The 20,049-nt window shown below is 46.6% G+C and overlaps 1 protein-coding gene across 5 annotated transcripts in view; it reads left to right on the top strand.

The window, feature by feature from the left end:
• The window catches only part of LOC143296841 (protein mono-ADP-ribosyltransferase PARP14-like), a 63,353-nt gene that overhangs the window by 6,129 nt on the left and 37,175 nt on the right, over window positions 1-20,049 (top strand). For 2 of the 5 annotated variants that reach the window (XM_076608830.1, XM_076608839.1), the window contains 5 exons: window positions 637-1,416; window positions 12,586-12,897; window positions 14,838-15,095; window positions 15,348-15,626; window positions 17,479-19,683. In XM_076608830.1, the coding sequence (XP_076464945.1) occupies window positions 642-1,416; window positions 12,586-12,897; window positions 14,838-15,095; window positions 15,348-15,626; window positions 17,479-19,683 (3,829 nt within the window). In that variant the 5' untranslated portion in view covers window positions 637-641. Of the gene's footprint in view, window positions 1,417-12,585; window positions 12,898-14,837; window positions 15,096-15,347; window positions 15,627-17,478; window positions 19,684-20,049 lie in introns of all 5 variants that reach the window. The other 3 variants (XM_076608825.1, XM_076608826.1, XM_076608848.1) reach the window with 2 other exon arrangements.

Here is a 20,049-nt window from a genome sequence, read left to right as displayed (position 1 = left end):
ACAAGTGTTCATCAGCGCCCCATGTTTCAGACAAAGAAGTCTGTCAGCCAGTGACAAGTGTTTATGTAATTGAGAGGTCTGGTCAGAATGAACAGAAGCACAGCCAGACAAGCCTGACAAAAGAACCAATCATAAAAGGAGGAAGCCAGGGTGCAACAGGGTGTTTTAAATTTGAACATTTGAATGAAGAGAACGAGGGTCTTAAGGATAGTTGTGATCTTCCACACACAAGAAGCAATACAACTGAGATGCAAGTGAAAGATTTCAGTTTTACTCAAGGCATTGTGAGAAAAGAAGCCTGTGTTTCAGGCAAGTCAGCTTCAGGTGTGAGTGTACAAAGGGAACTACCAGAAAAAGGAGGTAATTGTGATATCAGACCCACAGCCATTTCTTGCCAAACAGTCTCTAATCCCTCATCTCAGATTATCAGCAAGGAACACTTACAAGTACTCCAGCTGCTGGGCTTGAGTGACTGCAAAATCAGTTCTGGGGAGGACGTTGGAAACTTATGTTTGGATATGTCTTCACTGACACTAGAAGACTCATCTTCAGCTGAGTCAGTCTCAAAGAACACTGAAGCCTCCCCACACTGTCAAAATGATGAGGAAGAAATTGACAATATATCATTTGTTTCAGATGACATGGATCAGAACACTCTTCAGACCACACAAACGGATTCCAGGCCACAGCATCACGATACTGAACACATACAAGGTGGTAACACATTCAGCACTAGTAAACAGCCTTCACTTCATTCTGCTGATGAATCACACAAGGCAAAGTTTTCAAAAAATTCTGCCGCAGTAGGATTCAACTCAGGCGGATTCAAGCCTAGTCCACAGGAAAACAGTTATCGACCAGTGCCTGCACCCAGGAGGAATGCAGCAGGCCAGACGTTGTTGTTCAAGTCGCAGGATGCTGATCATTTTCCAAATCAGCAAACAAGTATTTCAGAGGACCAAGGGAGGAAGTCTGGTGAAGCTGGCATCGTTTTTGGGGGTCCTCGTCTGACAGGCTGTGAAATACCGCCTGAAACCCAGGCTGCAGGAAGCAGTTCAAGGCAGCTTTACCTTTCACCAGAGTCTGATCTTTACCCTGTCCAACCCACATTGCCAGACAACAGCCCAAGTCCCATAAAAAAAAGCAAACAATCTGATGAGGTCTATGAACTGGAGAAAAGGCTGTCGTATGACGGGCTACAAAGCATGGCTTCTGAGGTCTCCTGTGTCTCTGGAACAGACCGCACAGGAGTTTCTTATCTGAGAGGGGAAGCAAGAAGAGATGATGCTGTCCATAGCCATGGAAAAAGGAATCAAGCTGACAGTGAGCTCACTCAGCCATGTTACAGACCAGAACCGACTCCATCTTCCTCTCAAAGTTCCCAGTTCACATCTCAAAACCTTTGTGCTTTTCAGGGTAAGTTAACATTTACTGTGCCTTGAACTCTCAATTAATTTCTTCTCTCATGCTCATTATAATTTTTTATTTGGTGTCATATACTGTACCATGTCAAACTGATGCAAACTAGGCCTATGGTTTGCTCTGTTTGGCCAAATTTCGCGCGGCTAACGGTGAAAAGACGCCCCTCTTAGTCTGGCCCGCTCTTAGCCAATCAAACGCCTCTAACAGCTATAAGCGCTGAATCATTCCTTTGGCCAAGGCTCTCCACGCCATCTTGTCAGGTTTTCGCTCTGTCTCGTCTAACGCTTTTTTTGGCTATTAAGCGTTTTCATTTGGCCTTATTTTGTTGTATGCGGCTTGCATGTGTATTGTGCTTACATTCTGTGTACTCGTTTCGACTCGGCCCCCTCGATTTCTTCGTATTTTCTACCTCTGAGTCGATCCTGTCTTTCCTTTCTCTGTTGGGGTTCGTATTGTTCGCTGGGTGCTTACGCGCGGTACCATGCCTCGTTTGCCATCCTACGAAGGCAGGGATCATGATGCTGGCAGAGATACTCGCCAAGAGACTCTCCCAGGCCCGGAGCTCATGATTTCTCCCGATAGGGACCGCGGCGATGCGTCTGCAGACGCTGATCGCGGAGGGGACGCTCGTCCCGATAAAACGGTCATGAAGGGGACCGGGGGGAAAGGGATTCGAGCGTCACCTCCCGAAGTGTCCCAGCGCGAGGCGGGTGGAAGGGGGAGTAGCACGTCCTCTCTTGGTGGTGGGAACTCGCGGCTGGGTGCGGACTCCCAAGGGGAGGCCGCCCCCCGCCGTTATCCGGGTCCCCACACGGAGACGGCCCTCAGGGGCCCCAGTGCTGTTTCCCCTCCTCCCTCCTCGGTCGACCCCCCTCCCCCACCTCCTCCTGGGGGAGAAAAACAGTTGGTTCCGGGGGGGGACCTCCACTTAGCCCACCCCGGGCCAAGCCACCCCAGTCTCCCCACGGGAGGGGATTCTGGGCGCGTGGCAACCTGCTCTGCAGGTCTCCCCGCTATCCGGCCGGTCTCCCCTGCTGGGGGAGTCCCGCGCGTGTCAGGCGGTTCCGGGCAGTCAGACCGCCGGCCTTTCGGCCTGTCTGACACCCAAGTCGGACCTGACCTCCCTCCGACTTGGCCAGGCTTTTCCCTTCAACGAGGTCAAGGCACCAGTGACCCTTGGGGCTGGGGTCACGGGATGGCTGGTGCCCACGGGTGGTATCCCCCATTCTACCCGTACTGGGGTGCACCTATGGTGCATGCTGGGTTCCCGGGAGGACCAGGGACTAACCCCTGGTCCGCTCCCCACCGGACCCAACCCAGCACAGACCACAGAGTGACACACACAGCCCCGACAAGAGGGATTGACTCTTCGTTGGGCAGGTCGAGCTCCTCGACCAGTGTTAACACTACAGCCTCGAATAGGTCCTCTGTCAGCACGCAGGTGACCGCCACGGTCACTACGGCTTCCTTTTCAGGACCGACGGCAGCTGAGGGACCCCGCTCAGCCCGTGGGAGCCTGCTGGTCCCACCTACCCAGCCCTCGGTCCTAAAAGGAGATGAGTGGGTGTTCGTCCCCTCACAGCAGTCGTGGGTCCCTCTGGCGTCCAGGGACGCTCTCTCTGAGAAGGTGTGGCACCCACCATCCCAAGCATGGTTGGACCTACGGTCCACACACTCCCCACCCTCTTCGGGTGTCAAGGACATAACAGAGGAGACCAGGGTCCCTGCTCGGGATCGCCCCAGCTCATCCCGCTGGGCTGACCACAGCCCACAGGACGCCCCCGTGGGTACATCCACTTGGGATGGCACCCAACAGGGGATGGACTGTGAACAAGAAGGACAGCCCCTGTCTTCGGATGAGGACGAACAAGCAGATGAGCACTCTTCGCCCCCATCCCAGTGCGACAGATGGAGCCCACGCCTCCCTAGGGACCAGCCTGAACCAAACTCGGACTTTGCCGAGCTCGAACTGACCCTCCCCAATAGGGTCACACATGCTGAATCAGTCCCTCAGGCAACTTTGTCACCCTTAACCCTCCTACGGTCAGGTGACTCTAACTCCAGAACCACAAGGCGACTCAGAGTGCCAGAAATGGCTCAGGAGTGGCTTAATAAGCCAGCCCGCACCGTCAGGGGTGCTGCTTCCATCCCTCCTCCAGGCAGGGAGTCACTCTCTGCCCCGGGCGCTTTTGCCCCAGGCAAGTTCCTTAAAGATCCCTCCAAGGGAGGAGTGTGGTCCTGGTACACACAGGACCACCCTGCCTACAGGGAAGCAGAGCCCTCCGCGCAGGACAGGATGTTGGTCTCACAGCGCACCACCTTCCCCACCTCAGCTACTCCCTTTAAGACATTTGCAGAGTGGGACAAACTGGCCCGCCGCTGCCTCCTCGAGGTGTCCACGGCTTATACCTTCTTTGACGCGTTCCTCCACAGAGCCAATGAGCTGTGGGAACGACGTCCAGTTCAGCAGGACACGGAGTCTCCTTCCTCTGGCCTGCCTGGCCTCTTCTCAGACCCGAGGTTAAACACTTTTGGCAATCGAGTAGCGTCTGGTCTCACGGCAGCTGCAGACGCAGCTACCAGCCTTCACTTCAATACGGTGCTAGCGCGGCGGGATGCTGTTCTCCGCCTCTCTAACATTCCAGTAGAGGAGAGGGCTGCTCTGCGGTCCATCCCAGCACAGCAGCACTCCCTCTTCGGCCAGTATGCGCCGCATTTTGTCAGCCACAGGGCAGAGACAAACCGGGAGGTGGCCTCATATTTAGCCCAATCCTCCCAGGGGCGCCAGGGTTCTATGCCTTTGAAGAGACCCGCCACCAGGGCTCCTCCATATACCTCGCCTCCTAAGCCAAAGCGGCGTGCTCAGAATCAGCGGCAGAGGAACAAACCACCTCATGGCCGTCCAAGCCGTCCGGCCATGCCCAAGGCCAGAAGGCAGCACCCCCAATGACTGGGCCCCGATTCAGCACCGCCAGTCGTTCAGCCCCTCCAAGTAGGAAACTTGTCCCGGCACGCGCATCAGTGGCGTGCTCTGGGACTCAACGACTGGATAGTGTCGGTGCTAGAGTCGGGGTACATGCTCCCTTGGGTGGGGGACCGCCCCCCTCTAAGATCCACTCCTCCTCCTTATGTGCCCAGCTCGATGGAGCAGGAGAGCGTCTTAGAGAAAGAGATATCGCACCTACTCCTCATAGGGGCGATATCTCAACTCTCGGACCCGGGCCCCAGTTTTTACGGCCGGTTGTTCGTGATTCCAAAAGTCTCCGGAGGGTGGAGACCAGTCCTGGACTTGTCCCCCCTCAACAGTTTCCTCCCCAAGATGAAATTCAAGATGGACACACAGGCACAGATTCGGGAGACCATGCAACAGGGAGATTGGGCGACGTCCATCGATCTGAAAGATGCTTATTTCCATATCCTCATCCACCCGGCATCCCGCCGGTACCTGAGGTTCGTGTGGAGGGACAGAGTGTTCCAGTTCTCTGCCCTCCCATTTGGTCTGTCCCTTGCCCCTTTCCTGTTTACCAAGGTGGTGCGGGAATTGGTGTCAATCGTCCGGTCGGAGTCCATTCGGCTCTGTGTGTACCTGGACGACTGGCTTATTCTGGCCCAGTCACAGGCTCTGTGCCAGAGTCATACAGCCAGACTTCTAGACCTGTGCTCCCAACTGGGCTTCATCACGAACCAGGAGAAATGCGATCTGTCCCCGAGCCAGTCCTTCGACTTCTTAGGGATGAGATTCGACACGCGGTCCATGATAGTCTCTCCGACGCCAGATCGGTGGGACCGTCTGGCAGGCCTCCTCAACCACTTGCGCCATTCCTCCCAAGCAACGGCGCGGACACTTTCTTCCCTCCTGGGCATGATGGAGTCCATGGCACCTCTCATCCCTCTGGGCAGGGTTCTCAAGCGCCCTCTTCAGAGGGCACTCAGGCTACGGTGGTCCCAGAGCACTCAGCCATGGGATACCCGGATATGTCTGGGCGAGTGGTTCCTCGAGGTGACATCAGAGTGGTTAACCACCCCTCTTCTGACACAGGGGGTGCCCATAGCCCCACCTACTCTTCAGGTGGCACTATTCACAGACGCCTCCTCCATGGGCTGGGGAGCCCACATGGACTCTCTCCATGCAGCAGGGACTTGGTCCCCGGAGGAGCGCCTATGCCACATCAATGTTCTGGAACTGGAGGCAGTTCGCAGGGCTCTCCAGCACTTCATAGCGGAGGCCAAAGGCAAGACCATTCGCTTGTTCACGGACAACACAACAGTCGCTTGTTACGTGAACAAAGGGGGCGGAGCGCACTCGGCAGACCTCTCTCTGCGGACCGAGGCTCTCCTCCGTTGGTGCCACAGCAGGGGCATTGCACTTTCAGCGAGACACATAGCAGGGAAAGACAACATTTTGGCAGATGCTCTCAGCAGGTCCAAGAGTGTCATACACACAGAGTGGACCCTGGACAAGGACACCCTGCAAGGAGTGTGGGAACAGTGGTTCCGGCCGATGGTGGACCTCTTTGCGACAAGGTTCAGCAAGAGACTTCCCACGTACGTCTCTCCAGTCGCCGACCCAGAAGCATGGGCAGTGGACGCTCTCTCTCTAGACTGGAGCAGTCTGATTGCCTACGCGTTTCCTCCCTTTCCAATCCTGTCCAAGGTGATACGGAAAGCCAGGTTGGAACGCCCGCAGATGATCCTCATTGCGCCGAAATGGCCAGCCCAGCCCTGGTTTCCGGTCCTTCAGTCCCTGACACATGTTCCACCACTGGAACTGGAAACCAAACCTCATCTGCTGAGGCAGCCTCGTTCGGGCATTCCTCACTCCAATCCTCAAATGCTCCACCTGCACGCGTGGCTGCTGTGCGGGCGGATCTGTCAGCATCACCATTGAAGTCTTCCACCCCTCGGTCAGCCTCTGTGTCCGCCGCGCTGACCAAGGGGGGTGCCTCCTCCGACCTCCTCTCCATAGTCTCCAAAGCCAGGAGGGAGGGAACAGAGACTTTGTATGACTTTCGATGGAAGAAATGGCTGAGTTGGTGTACAGCTCAGAACATTCCCCCTACTAACCCTACGAGCATGCAGCTGGCCAACTTTTTGGCTCACTGCTCCTCGGTTCTCAACCTGTCTGCTAGTTCTGTGAGAGGGTACAGGTCTGCCATTTGTACCACTATCAAACAGCTAGGTGGTCCCGCTTTTGAAGCTGATTTCCTGCTCAGAGAAGTGGCTAGGGGCGCCTCTCTGAAGGAAGCTAGGAATCCCAGAAGAGTGCCCCTCTGGGACTTGTTCCTGGTGCTGGATTTCATTCGAAAACAGCCCTTTGAGCCATTGGGGACTATTCCTTTTGACCTGCTCACTCTCAAGACCACTTTCCTTCTGTTGCTGGCCACGGGCCGTCGTAGAAGTGAGATTCATGGTCTTAGTGGTCTGCCACAAGATCTAGCATTCCACAGAGATGGTTCCATCACTCTTCGTTTCCTTCCAGAGTTTCTGGCTAAGAACCAAGACCCCGAGGTCCCTTCCCCCTCTCTGAGGGTCAGACCTTTGTCGGATATTCTGGCACAAGATGATGAAGATAGGCATCTCTGCCCCGTTCGGTGCCTCAAATACTATTGCAATAGGTCTCGCCATAGGCGTTCTTCTCAGAGGCGCCTTCTCATCTCCCTCAATGAGAATTACAAGAAAGATATCGCTGCAGGCACCATTTCCCGCTGGGTTTCCCAAGTGATTCGTAGAGCCTACTCTCATGCACACAAGGATCTCAGCTGTCTTAATCCCAGAACACACGAAGTGCGGGCCATAGCTACTTCGGCTGCTTTCCAGCACTCGGTACCACTGCAGCATGTCTTGGAGGCAGCCTTCTGGCGGTCGGAGAATCCCTTCATCAACTTCTACCTCCGGGATTTCCGTATGACCAGGGCTGACGGTTCCAAGGGGATTTCCTTTGTCGCGGCTAACACTGCCGTCTCAGTTTCAAGGGCTCCCCATACGAACCAGTAGGCGTTGCCCTCCTCCATTTGCTTTAAATTCTGCATCAGTTTGACATGGTACAGTATATGACACCAAAAGGAGGAGTTTGTATTATACTCCATGTTTGGTGTTTACATATACTTACCATGTCAAACTCGAATGCCCGCCCGTCCGTCCCCGCGTCTCCGCCGTGGTTCTCATGGGGCATTTTCATTCATGGCCACGGAATGATTCAGCGCTTATAGCTGTTAGAGGCGTTTGATTGGCTAAGAGCGGGCCAGACTAAGAGGGGCGTCTTTTCACCGTTAGCCGCGCGAAATTTGGCCAAACAGAGCAAACCATAGGCCTAGTTTGCATCAGTTTGACATGGTAAGTATATGTAAACACCAAACATGGAGTATAATACAAACTCCTCCTATTCATTCCTCTTTTGTTGGTTTGATATTGTGAACCTTGAAATATGCCCCCAAGGATTGAAATGTAGATAATGTTTTGCACAAAAACGGTTTTGCTGACATGAAAGCATTGCCATGTAATGTCACAGACATATTTTTGTTTCACCATCTAACTAACCCTATCATTTTGATAAAATTAGTTTCAGTTTCAGTTTCAGTAGCTCAAGGAGGCATCACTGTGTTCGGACAAATCCATATACGCTACACCACATCTGCCAAGCAGATGCCTGACCAGCAGCGTAACCCAACGCACTTAGTCGGGCCTTGAGAGAGAAAAAAAAAGAAAAAAAGGTGAATAAATAATAGATAAGCTTACATAAATAAATAAATAATAATTATAATATAAAAAGGTAGTAGTAATAATAATAAAATGATAATAATAATAAATAAATAAGTAAGACAACAATGATGATAAATAAGCAAATAAATGTAAAACATGAAGACACACATTCACACATACACCCACACATGCATAACAGATATGCACCAAACATGCAGTTTCACAGATATGAAAGCACAATCAAATACATATAAACGTACATGAGCTCCAACACACACACACACACACACACACACCACACACATTACCCTGCACCTCCTGTACCCCCCTCCTCCACACACTCATTTCTAGTCTACGTATTGCAGCTTCGACGGCACACAAACACACACACACACACACACACACACACACACACACACAGATGAACACTTACTTGTACAAGCACACACACATACGCCCATATCTCCCAGCCCCAACCCCCCACACATATATACAAAGATATATATATATCCTGTTGCTCCCACAGTGTAGGCATGCATACACTCACATACCTCATCCTCTACCCCACCTCCCCCCCGCACCCCCACCTCCCCCTCACACACACACACACACACACACACACACACACACGTGCACAGAACTCTCCTGACACTTGTGTACACTTACACTCTCGCGCATGCACAAACGCACTCAAAACCACAGACCCACACATACACACAAACACACACACGCACAGAGGCTGCCACTGACTTACAGCCGCTCCCTCTCTCTGCTTTTATTTCTTTGAGGCGATCGATGGTGTGATGGCCTTGTACCTGTTCTTTTTGATATTCTTTGACTTTTCTGAGGATTTCCGATTTTCCTAGATGTAGGCCGCTCGTTGGTGTTGCGTTACCAGTAAGTCTGTAAGCTCGCTCATTTCCCTTAACACTTGCATGTCCCGGGCAGTATGACCATGTGAGTTTTTTAATCTGAAAGTTGTGCATCGCCTTATGCCACTCTGGGCTTCCCATTCCGTTTTCAATTTTCTGTATGAGGTTCATTGAGTTGGTTAGAATCATGGCATGTTGGTTTCCGGGCGTATGGATGGACGATAGCCACTGGAGGGCATGTGTCACAGCTTCATCTTCCATTGTTAGGCTGGAGGTTGTGACTTTTTAGGCAGCATTCTCTTCCGTAACTGTTTTTCCATTTTGTTTCGCAGTGAATCCCCAACCGGATTGGTCTTTGGTGACTGAGCCATCTGTGTATATGATGATGTCCTCTTCTTTACTGTTTTCTTCTATGAGTAGCTTCACTTCCACATCAGTTTTGCCCTCTGGCCATTCCCGACAGTGTCTTCCTAGAGTGGGTGAAATGGCTGTGTTGAATAGATGGTTGAGGTTTTCGGGGTTTTTCTCCCATTCTTTTGTTCCTTTCAGGTCTTGTAGTCAGCATACTAGCTGGATTGTGTCTTCTGCTTGCCCCATCCATGATCTTCCTCATCCTAGACGGCTGCCTTTTGGTTCTTTGACTGCGTCATGCATTGGGTTTTGAGGGTTTTCTAATGCTTTGAAGTAGGTCTTGACCTGTTCTAACTTGTTTCTGGCCTGCAATGAAGGAAGGTCAAGCAGGTATCGCATGGTTTCTGTGGGCGTGTCTTTTGTTGTTCCAAGGATCAGCCTCATAGCTTCATTTTGAACTCTCCCTAATTTTAGGAGGTTGCTTTGAGATGGTGTTGTTAGCCCAAGTCCGTAGTCGATCACACTGAGGACGAGTGATTGGTATAGCAGGAAGAGGTGGCGTTGTTTAATACCTTTGGTTGCCATTGCTTTTAAGACTGAAAGGCCCTTTTTGCATTTGAGAACAGTATTTTCCGTATGTTTTCTGAAAGTCAGCATCCTGTCGAAGTGTATTCCTATGTAGCGTAGGCATTCAGTTTTCTCGATCTGAATCCCATCGAATGACACAGAAGGTGTTGATTTGCTCGTGGTTCTGTTGTTGAGGGTGCACAGCAATGTTTGGGCTTTCGCTGGATTGATGGAAGATCCTGTGTCTTTGCACCATTGAGCAATATTGTTTAGTTGTTTCTGGACGGCTTTAGTTCTTTCCTGAGCATCTTTCGAAGTTTTGAAGACCAGGCCATCATCCGCAAGAGTAAGCACCCGAGCTATTCCATTGTTGTTTAAGTCTGCATGGCCCTTCGTGTAGACATTGTAGAGGACAGGAGAGAGCGGAGACCCTTGTGGCAGTCCCATGGATAGTTTAGAAGGTGCAGACATCCAATCTCCGAGGCGTAGGACAACGGTTATTTCCTGAAGCGCTGCTGCTATCCATCTTGTCAAAGCGCTGCTGCTATCCATCTTGTCAGTGTCAAACTTACTCCATACCTTAGTAGCAGCTCCATGAGGCGTGCAAACTGGACTTTATTGTAGGCATCTTCAAGGTCGATTGCTACTGCTAGTGTTTCTTCTTTCCTTTGAAATCCTTCATACACCTCATATGCAAAAGCAGCTGCATTTTCCCATGTGGACTTGCCTGTTCTGTAACCACCTTGATTTCAAGGGAGAAGGTGCCTGTGTTCAAGGTCCCTTGCAAGTTTGCTGGCTATCATGCATTCCATGAACTTTCCAGCAATGTTTTGCATGGTTAGGATCCGGTAGCCGCTTACCTGATGATGGTCCTTTCCTGGTTTTGGTATGGGTTTTAAGAAGCTGTGTGTCCAGTCCTCCAGCACATGTCCATTGTGGAAACTGTTTTGATATAGATTTGATTATATTAGAAAAGGTTAGCTTCAACCCAAATACTGTAAACTTGCATTTGGAGCTCCTTTTTGAGGGGAAGTCTCTGGGTTTAAATGTCTGTACCCATCATTTACCTGCATGTCAGCTGATGGATTGATAGATAGCACCAGCAGCAATGGTTTGGATTACATGACTGTCTTTATGAGTACTGGTATGGATTCCTTGTGTAGTGTTTTTTTTCTTGCTGTTGGATAGTGCAAGCAGCAATGGTTTGAATTACATGACTTTGTCTTAGAAAGAGTACCAGTACCAGTACCAATTCCTTGTTTAATATTTTTCTTGCTGATGGATAGTGCGAGCAGCAATGGTTTGGTTTATATGACTGTCTTATAAAGAGTACTGGTACATATTCCTTGTTCAGTGTTTTTCTTGCTGTTGGAAAGTGCAGGCGGTAATGGTTTGAATTGTATGACTGTCTTATATTGTTATAAAGAGTACCGGCACTGATTCCTTGTTTATTATTTTTCTTGCTTGTGGACAGTACAAGCAGCAATGGTTTGAATTACATGACTTTGTCTGATAAAAGTTACAGTACCTATTCCTTGTTTGATATTTTTCTTGCTGATGGAAAGTGCAAGAAGCAATGGTTTGAATTATGTGCCTTTGTCTTATAAAGAGTAGCAATGACAATCCTTTGTTTAATAATTTTTCTTCTTTTTGCTTTGCTGATTTTCCTAATCACATGAAATATGCTGAGGTTGCACTGGATTTGTTTTATCAGTCTGTCTGTTCTGTGTGTGACATATTCTGGACTGCAGGGTTTTATGGTGTCTTGAAATTTGAATAAATGCTATAATTTGTGTTTCACATTTCTTCTGCTGTCGTTGCTTCGTGTTCATTTCAAATGAAGCACAGGAAATTTTGTTGTGGTATAGTGATGGGATGAGTCCATGTTGTGTTTTTTTTTTTTTTGTGGGCTGGAAACCCCATGCCTCCAAATTGAAAAAAAAAGAAGAAAAAAAAGAGAGAGAAAGGCTGTGTTGATTCACAAGACATTTACGTAAACGTCTGTTGCCTGTTAAAACAACTTTGGATTTTGTGGTATGACTGTGTTTCGTCATTACTGATTCTGTATAGAAATTAAAAGGGATATTATTTTGCCTTGTTTTTTCGCATGAAAGTTGATTTTGCAGATATAAACACTGCTGAAAGCAACATTTCATGCCATTTTTACTTACTATTTTTTGATTTATTGTTTTTGCATGATCTGATTATCAAAGGTGTTTGGTTTGAACTGCTTAGAAACATGTAAAAGTTTATAATGGTAAGGTGATTGGGGTGGAAAATACTTTATAAAATTCCAAGGAGGAATCATAGGAATTAAAAAGTGGAGTGATATAAGCAAACCACTACACCACACACACACACACACACACGCCATTCAGCGTTTGGTAAAACATATTATTGACAATGATGAATTTTAGTGGTGATGATATTAAAGGCATAAACATGTTGATGATAATGATTGTAATGGTGATGATGTTAAAGACATAATAATGTTGATAATGATGAGTGTAATGGTGATAATGTTAAACAATTAACTGCTATTTGAACACTGATGATGATGATGATGATGCAAGGAAAGTTAAGTCAGCAATGACAGTAACAGAAATGGGGATGACGTGATGGAGATGTGTGATGTCCATGATTACTGTTGCTTTGCTGTCTCACTGTGTTCCAGACCAGGAGAAGACAGAGCGCCGATTACCGCAGCAGAGTTCGGTGCAGGCAGCGTCCAGATCCCCACACACCCCTGAGCCTCGTCTTGGTGCCCCGCTGCCAGCTGGTCCACGCGGGAAAGGACCAAGCATGGATGCAGCCACCAAAAGCGCGACTGTGGTGGTGAAGGGACCATCAGTGAACCAAGGGCGGGAGGAGCTGGTTCACCTGTATTTTGAAAACAAGCGCAGCGGTGGTGGGGAGATAGTGGAGCAAGGCATCGTGTGGCAGGAAGAACAGAAATGCTTCTTGATCACTTTCGTTGACAGTGATGGTGAGTGTCTTTGATGGGTTCATCAGTGTGTATGTGTGTGTTTGCATGTATATATATATATATGTGTGTGTGTGTGTGTGTGTGTGTTTGCATATATATATATATATATATATGTGTGTGTATGTGTGTGTGTGTGTGTGATGTTTACAGGCGGGCAGCCAGGTGTGTAAGGTGTTGACATGCACAGACTTGTGTATGTCTGTTTGGTTTATGTGAAACTTTGAAAATAAGCAAAATGATAAAAAGACAAATGTTTGCAGCACTTTTTTTAGTACTGTATCTGTTCTTTTTTTTCTTTTTCATTTGGGTGGGTTACTGAAATTATTATGCAGTTGATTTATTCATATTCAGGTCTGTGGTATTATGTTTTATGTTGCTGTGGAGTGTGATGGATCAAGCCGCAACACATATCCACTATCCGTAAAAAATGTGAAGTTTTTAAAGAACGTGTTTCAGTTGAAAGGGACATCATCCGTCTCCTTTTGTCAGATAATGAAAAGATAATTCGGTCACTTGCTAAATTTATTGCCCTTGCTTGGCACTTTCGTAGCAAGAATTGCTCTGACTTGTAAATGCATACACAACAAAAGAATTGCAGTCTCGAAAGTGAAAAAAAAAAAAAAAAAAATCATACCACAGCTTTAACTGTCATAGCATTTAGGTTGGATGGTCGATTCAAAGAAGCCGACATTTGTATCGTTTTTGAATATGCACGGAGAAAGTGCAAATTAACTGAATATGTATAGGTTTACTTTTCTTTTTCTTACTTTTCTTTTAGGTTGATCACGCCGTGAGTTTGTCGAACGTGGGTATAGCCGTTTTCGACATGAGTGTTTTCTATTGTCTTGCAGCAGGTTTGTTGCTGCGACATATTATATTCATGCTATTTGGTTTGTATGTGTTAAACGATTATTCTGATGTGTCCCATGCCAATAGGACTGTAATGTCAATGGCATTAAAACATTTTTCAGTTTCAGTTTCAGTTATCCCCAGTTGGGATGCTGAGGGGTGGGGTGCTTCTACAGTGATGAACTGTGTGATTTTGTTCTCTTTCTTTTGTTGTTTTAGATTTCTTGTTGTTTTGTTTGATTGTTTGGTTTGTTATTATTGTTATTGTTTTCTTATTATTGTTGTTGTTTTCATCTTTGTTTTGATACTTTCAGATTTGTCAGAAATAATGTTGACTTCAGGATTATTGAAACATGAAATAAGATGAATGAAAAGAATAAAAATGATCCGAATTAACATTAAGAAAGAAAAAAAACCTGTGAGTTGAAACATCCGTTTTCTTTACAAGAAGATCATCAGAATAGTTGGTAGGTGTTTTCATATGGAGTAGGTCGTATGTTTTATGATAACATTTGTTTAAAGAAGAATTTTTTGTGGGGTGGGTGGGTGTTCCAATGTTTGCAAAATCAGTTCTAGGTTCCTGAAATCATCAGGAAAAAAAAAAAAAAAGAACAGGGGGCTGCTGTGTAACCTGAAGGGGTCCAGTGAAGAAACAGGATTGTGGAAGTGTCGGTCCAAGATGTCTTTTGAATGGGCAGCAACATACCCAACGTTTTTATACTTTCACTTGTGTGTATCTGGAAAAAAAAAGTCAGAATGATGTAATTTTCAAGATGATGTAAGGTTCTTTATCAAATTCTTTTTTTTTCTTTTCTTTTTTTCTTCTTCAGTGTGGTATGATAAAAACTTGATGGGATATTTGCTTTTCATGACAAAGAAAAGCGGACAATGAAAAGGTAAGTGTATTCTCTGAACTGCCTGAACATTGCCATAGAAAGATGCTGATTTACTGCATTAGGATGCAATACAGGTTCGTGAGTGGAAGCTCTCCTTGATATTGAACATTAATACAGGCAGGTATTTGATGGTTCAGAACGGTAATGTGAAGTGAACTGTTTCTGAGAATCAGGACTGGTTTGCTTTGTGTGCAGCTGCCAAGAGAGTGGCCTCAAGGGAGCACACTCTGAAAGAATGCCCTCTGCAAGTAGAGCTGTGGTCTCCCAGTAGGTCTTCTGCCGAAGCAGTTCAGAAGGACAGAGTACGGGTCACCGGTTTGATCCCAAAGATAACGGCCGATTGTCTCCAGAACTACTTAGAGTGTACCCTGAATGTGGATGTGGCTTCAGTTGAGCTGAGCGAAACTGGCGACTCATCACTGGTCATCTTCGAATCCCCTGAGGAAGACATAGGTTTGCAGAAGTTTTTGGATGTGTGTGTGTGTGTGTGTGTGTGTGTGTGTGTGATTTATCGTGCATGTTCATCTGTATGATTTTTATCCTCTTTTTCTTCATTCTCCATTTCTGTGTGTATACTTTGTAGTGGATGTAGATTACTGATTAAAAATGACAGGTTTGAAAAATAGGCCATGCCTAAAATATGAACCCTTGAATAAAACAGTTTTTGAGTACTGAATTTCTCTCTCTCTCTCTCTCTGTCTTCAGATACACAAAAGATGGAACAAGCATGTCAGCAGGTTCCTCTTGAAGACAAGGTCAGTCTGTCATTTCATAGGATCCACATCTCCGAGGCAGGGAGTTCTGGCACCGGCGCCAGCAGACCTGTATCTGACACAGTTCGTGTGGCTGGTTTGAAGCCAGAAACTGCCACAGAATCAGTGCAGTATTTCTTCAGCAACAAGAGAAGAAACCATGGCGGTCCAGTGGAGTCAGTTTCCAGGACTGGCGACACAACTGCTCTTGTTCGTTTCAAGGACCCAGCAGGTGAGTATGATCATTTCACCTGTTGTAACGGTTCAGTGAATGTCAGTTTATACTACTACTACTACTATCACCGTACTTTTCAGCCAGTGATGCACTGCAGTTGCACCCCCTGAATCTAAAGAATTTTTTTTGTGTGAACATGTATAAGGCACACACGTACACATCCAATACACCACATCTGCTGTAAAGTGAAAGTCCTCCATCATTTCACCTGTTGTAACGGTTCAGTGAATGTCAGTTTATACTACTACTACTACTACTATGGTCATTGTGGAGAACAGGTGATGGCTCCTCTGATGACGATTTCTGAAGGTATTCATGTAGATCAAATGATGTCTCCTCCGATGACAATGTCTTTTCTATTATCAAATTCATTACGGACCAAGTATTGTTCTAATGTCAAGTGTATATGCTTTAATAACCTGACAATTGAGCATATAATTTTTCACTGTAGCTTGATGAAGCCTTTTGTACACGAAAGTGTGTCTTCACAAGTGACTGAGAACGTTGATGTTTTTGACTTTTTGCATTCATTATCAGTTGTTTCGCTTGTCAGTTTAACGACTTCTCTTTTACGAAGTCCTTTAAGTAATTTCCTGTAACTGTATTTAGAGGGTTTTTTTGTTTGTTTTGTTTTTCTTCCAAATTTCACCCACATTTTTACCCTCATTTGCCCAGTTTCCCCCAACCCTCCATTCATCCACATCTCCCACCCCTTCTAACCGATAATACTCAGATGTATTCATAAATACTTTTACAAAATGTCTTTCAATCACCGATATGTGTGACGGGACATTAAACAAAAAAATTCATTCATACTACTACTATCACCGTACTTTTCAGCCAGTGATGCACTGTAGTTCATGAGGTGCACCTCCTGAATCTAAAGAATTTTTTGTGTGTGAACATTTATAAGGCACACACGTACACATCCAATACACCACATCTGCTGTAAAGTGAGTCCTCCATCATTTCACCTGTTGTAACGGTTCAGTGAATGTCAGTTTATACTACTACTACTACTACTACTATCACCGTACTTTTCAGCCAGTGATGCACTGGAGTTCATGAGGTGCACCCCCTGAAGCTAAAGAAAATTTTTGTGTGAACATGTATAAGGCACACACATCCAATACACCGCATCTGCTGTAAAGTGAAAGTCCTCCATCATGGTTCTACTAACAGAGGATGTTGTTTTCTGAGTAGTGACATCATCTTTGGAAAGCTGGATTGGAATCCAGCTTGTTTTTTTGTCTGCTTGTTAACTTGGCTCTGTTGCTCCATTCATTTGCTCTGTTAATAGTGTTATCAGCTGCTGCTTTTTATTTATTTCTTCTTCTTCTTTTTTTTTTTTTACACTTTTATTCCTACAATTTTACAGCCTTCAGTCAAATGTAATCTGACAGCAGTGACTCTGAATGCTACTGGTTCTTTATTTATGGGACATGAAGCTGTGTTTAATGCCAGACTGTTATTGATATATTTTCACCTGTGTGAAGTTGTAGCAATTTTTGAGTTGATGTTTGTTTTAAGTGTTACTTTGAAAAAAAAAAATCTTTCTAGGAATTTGTGCTTTGATGTTTCCATTGCAGCACAGTTTCTGTAAGGTGTGTTGGCAAAGAGTGAAGTGGTGGGTGCTATATCTATTCCAAATTATTGATAAAATGGTCATTTTGCTAACAGGCCAATTCATTCATTTTTATCATGTTTCTTTAGGAAAAGGATAGCTGAATAAAGCTTTACAGAGGGGAAAAAAATAGCCAAGTGAGTATTTGATAAAGTAGTACATGTCTTCATAAAGTTTCTGTATCCATAACTGAAAGGAGCATGGCTGTGTGTTGATGTGTTCCAGATGCAGAATCAGTTGTTAAAAAAGGGGACCACACACTGGATGACCACAAATTGTCTGTGACTCATTATGAGGCTTCAGATTCTGGAGACAGGACTCATCAGCGAGGTGCAATGCTTCCTCAAGCAGCTCCCCATGCCTTCCCATCCTCAGGTTCGTCACTTGAACAAGCAAGGCTAAGGGATCAGTATCAACAGCCAACTGCTGCCAGTGTGACGCACACACAAATTCCTCACTCATCGCATGGCGGGAGAGATCCAGGAAGTCAGACTTCTGATTTTGCAAGTGCACATATGGGGAGCAGTCAGGAGAGAGAAGCAAGAGGCCATACAAGCTATGACCCTGGTTTTCAGCCTGGGCCTTCTCCTCAGCAGCGCATCAGCATGGCAAACTCGCCTGGTTTTGCAGGATCCGAGGCCAGCAGAAATCCTCAGCTTCCAACCCACATGACATCAGGTGGAGGTGCCTACAGAGGACCTCAAGTGGGTTTTCAAGGTCAGCCTGGTCCAGACAGCAGTGCACTGATTAATTCTCACAATTACCTGCCCAAAGATAAAACCAACTTTGAAGGAAACACTTCATTTCCCAGCAGACAGAGGAGTCCCAATACATCTGAAACGGGTCAGGATTTTGTTCGTGGAAGTAACGGCCCACCTGGACCAGGATTCAGGCCAGAAGTAGTGAATGAACAACATACTGAAAGAAAAACATCCGTTCAGTTTGGTGAGGAAGTCATTCAGAAAATTATAAAAGACAAAACTTTGCTGAAAAAGCTGGTACTAGAATTGAGATCTCTAGAATGTAGATTTAATTGGATGCATCCTGATCACATTGTAATAATATCTCGCTCTGAGAATCCTGGCTGGAGGTGGGAACAGGATGTTGTTAATGCTATGGAACAGTTTGTGCTGCCCATCAGACTTGAACTTCAGAGAGAGAGAGAGGCAGCAAGGTCATCAGCAGAAAGGGTAGCGTGGAGAACTGGCACCAGGTCAGGGGAGCAGGACATGCCATCAGCAGTTAACACCCCATCAGCTGCTACAAGTGACATTCAGAAGCCACCGTCGCTTGGAACTATGGAAGACATCATCCCCAACCTCAGATGTGGACAGATGAAGATACTGAAGTTGCCGAAGGCTCTTGAGAAGCTGAGGATCGGTTACCCAGGACTTGAAATATCTCTTGATGAAGGGAAGAAAACGGCTGTTGTTAGAGCTCCTGAAGATTCAATGAAGAGAGCATTCTCTGATGTGCTATCATTTGTCACAAACCTGAAAGAGACAAAGATCCCACTAACCCCTGCTGTGGCTGAGATGTTCAGAAAGAAAGATACAGAGGAGTGGGTTCAGAAGGCTTTGATAGAAAAATATGATTTGCTGTGTCACTGGGAGCTCTGTGATGACCACATCATTCTGAACAGTCAGTATTCTGATTCAAAACGCCTGGAAGATATGTTCAAGTCGGCTTTCAAAGAAGTCACCTGCCAACTCAGTGAGAAAGAAGCCTGTGTGCTGAAATCACCTGCCTGGGCCTCGTTTTTGGAGAGGATGGGGGAGATGAAGAAAGAAGGATGCCCCACACCTGTTTTTCTTGCTCAAGAAGAACAAGTCATCATCGTTGGTACTCCGTCAAATACCAGTGAAACTCGCTTGAAATTAAAAGACTTTCTGGATGAAAACAAGCTGGAAAACGAGGTTCTGCGAGTGAATCCCAACCAAGCGAGGTTCCTACAGCAGCACTGCAAAGAAGAAACACGACTCATTCAACAAAATGCAAGGGATACAGGCGTTTCAGTGACCTTCACCAGCAACAGTATCACTGCAGATGGCCCCAAAGACAGCCTGGCTGAAACTGTTGGGGCAGTGAGGGAGCTTGTGGGCAAAATCAAGGAAGACAAGATGACTTTCAAGAAACCAGGAGTGGCCTCATATCTGACAGGGCCCAAAGGTCAGGAGTTCCTGTCACAGACTGCTACAACCACGGGATGTTACATCACCACCAACAACAGCGGCAGCGGGGCAAGCGGTGATGGGGCAAATTCTGACAGTGAAGAGGGACGGCTCCTTGCCAAAGTGAACCTGGATTTGAACCACCAGCTGCTGATTGTGCAGGGGGATATCACCCAGTGTCAGGTGGACGCCATTGTCAACGCTGCAAACACAAGGTTGGACCACGCAGGTGGTGTGGCACTAGCCATTGCTAAAGCTGGTAAGCTTCTTTCTCTCTCTTTTCTTCCCCTTTCTTTCCCATTAGTTTTGTTCTTCAGCTTGGAAAAGAAAGTAAAATGTTAAATTGAAAGATTACTGGAGCTTCCTCTCTATTGTGTCTGAGTCGAAGTATGCCAGATATTGTTTCCTGGTTTCCTGTTCCTGCAGCTTCACCTGGTATTGGTTAGTCATCAGAATGGATACTGTGATTGTTGTTGTGGACTCACAGCTTAATGAAACTGAAGTGATTAGAATCTTCTCCCTTTTTGTAACTCCTTGCAAATAAAGTCTTGTGTGCATGAGTACCTGAGTGTGTTCGTGCGTGTGTGTGTGTCTCTGTGTGTGTGTGTGTGTGTGTGTGTGTGTG

This window comes from Babylonia areolata, chromosome 2, assembly GCF_041734735.1.
Source record: "Babylonia areolata isolate BAREFJ2019XMU chromosome 2, ASM4173473v1, whole genome shotgun sequence".
NCBI lineage: Eukaryota > Metazoa > Mollusca > Gastropoda > Neogastropoda > Buccinidae > Babylonia > Babylonia areolata.
Note: the sequence above shows the minus strand (reverse complement) of the source record. Positions and strands in the feature narration are given on the sequence as shown.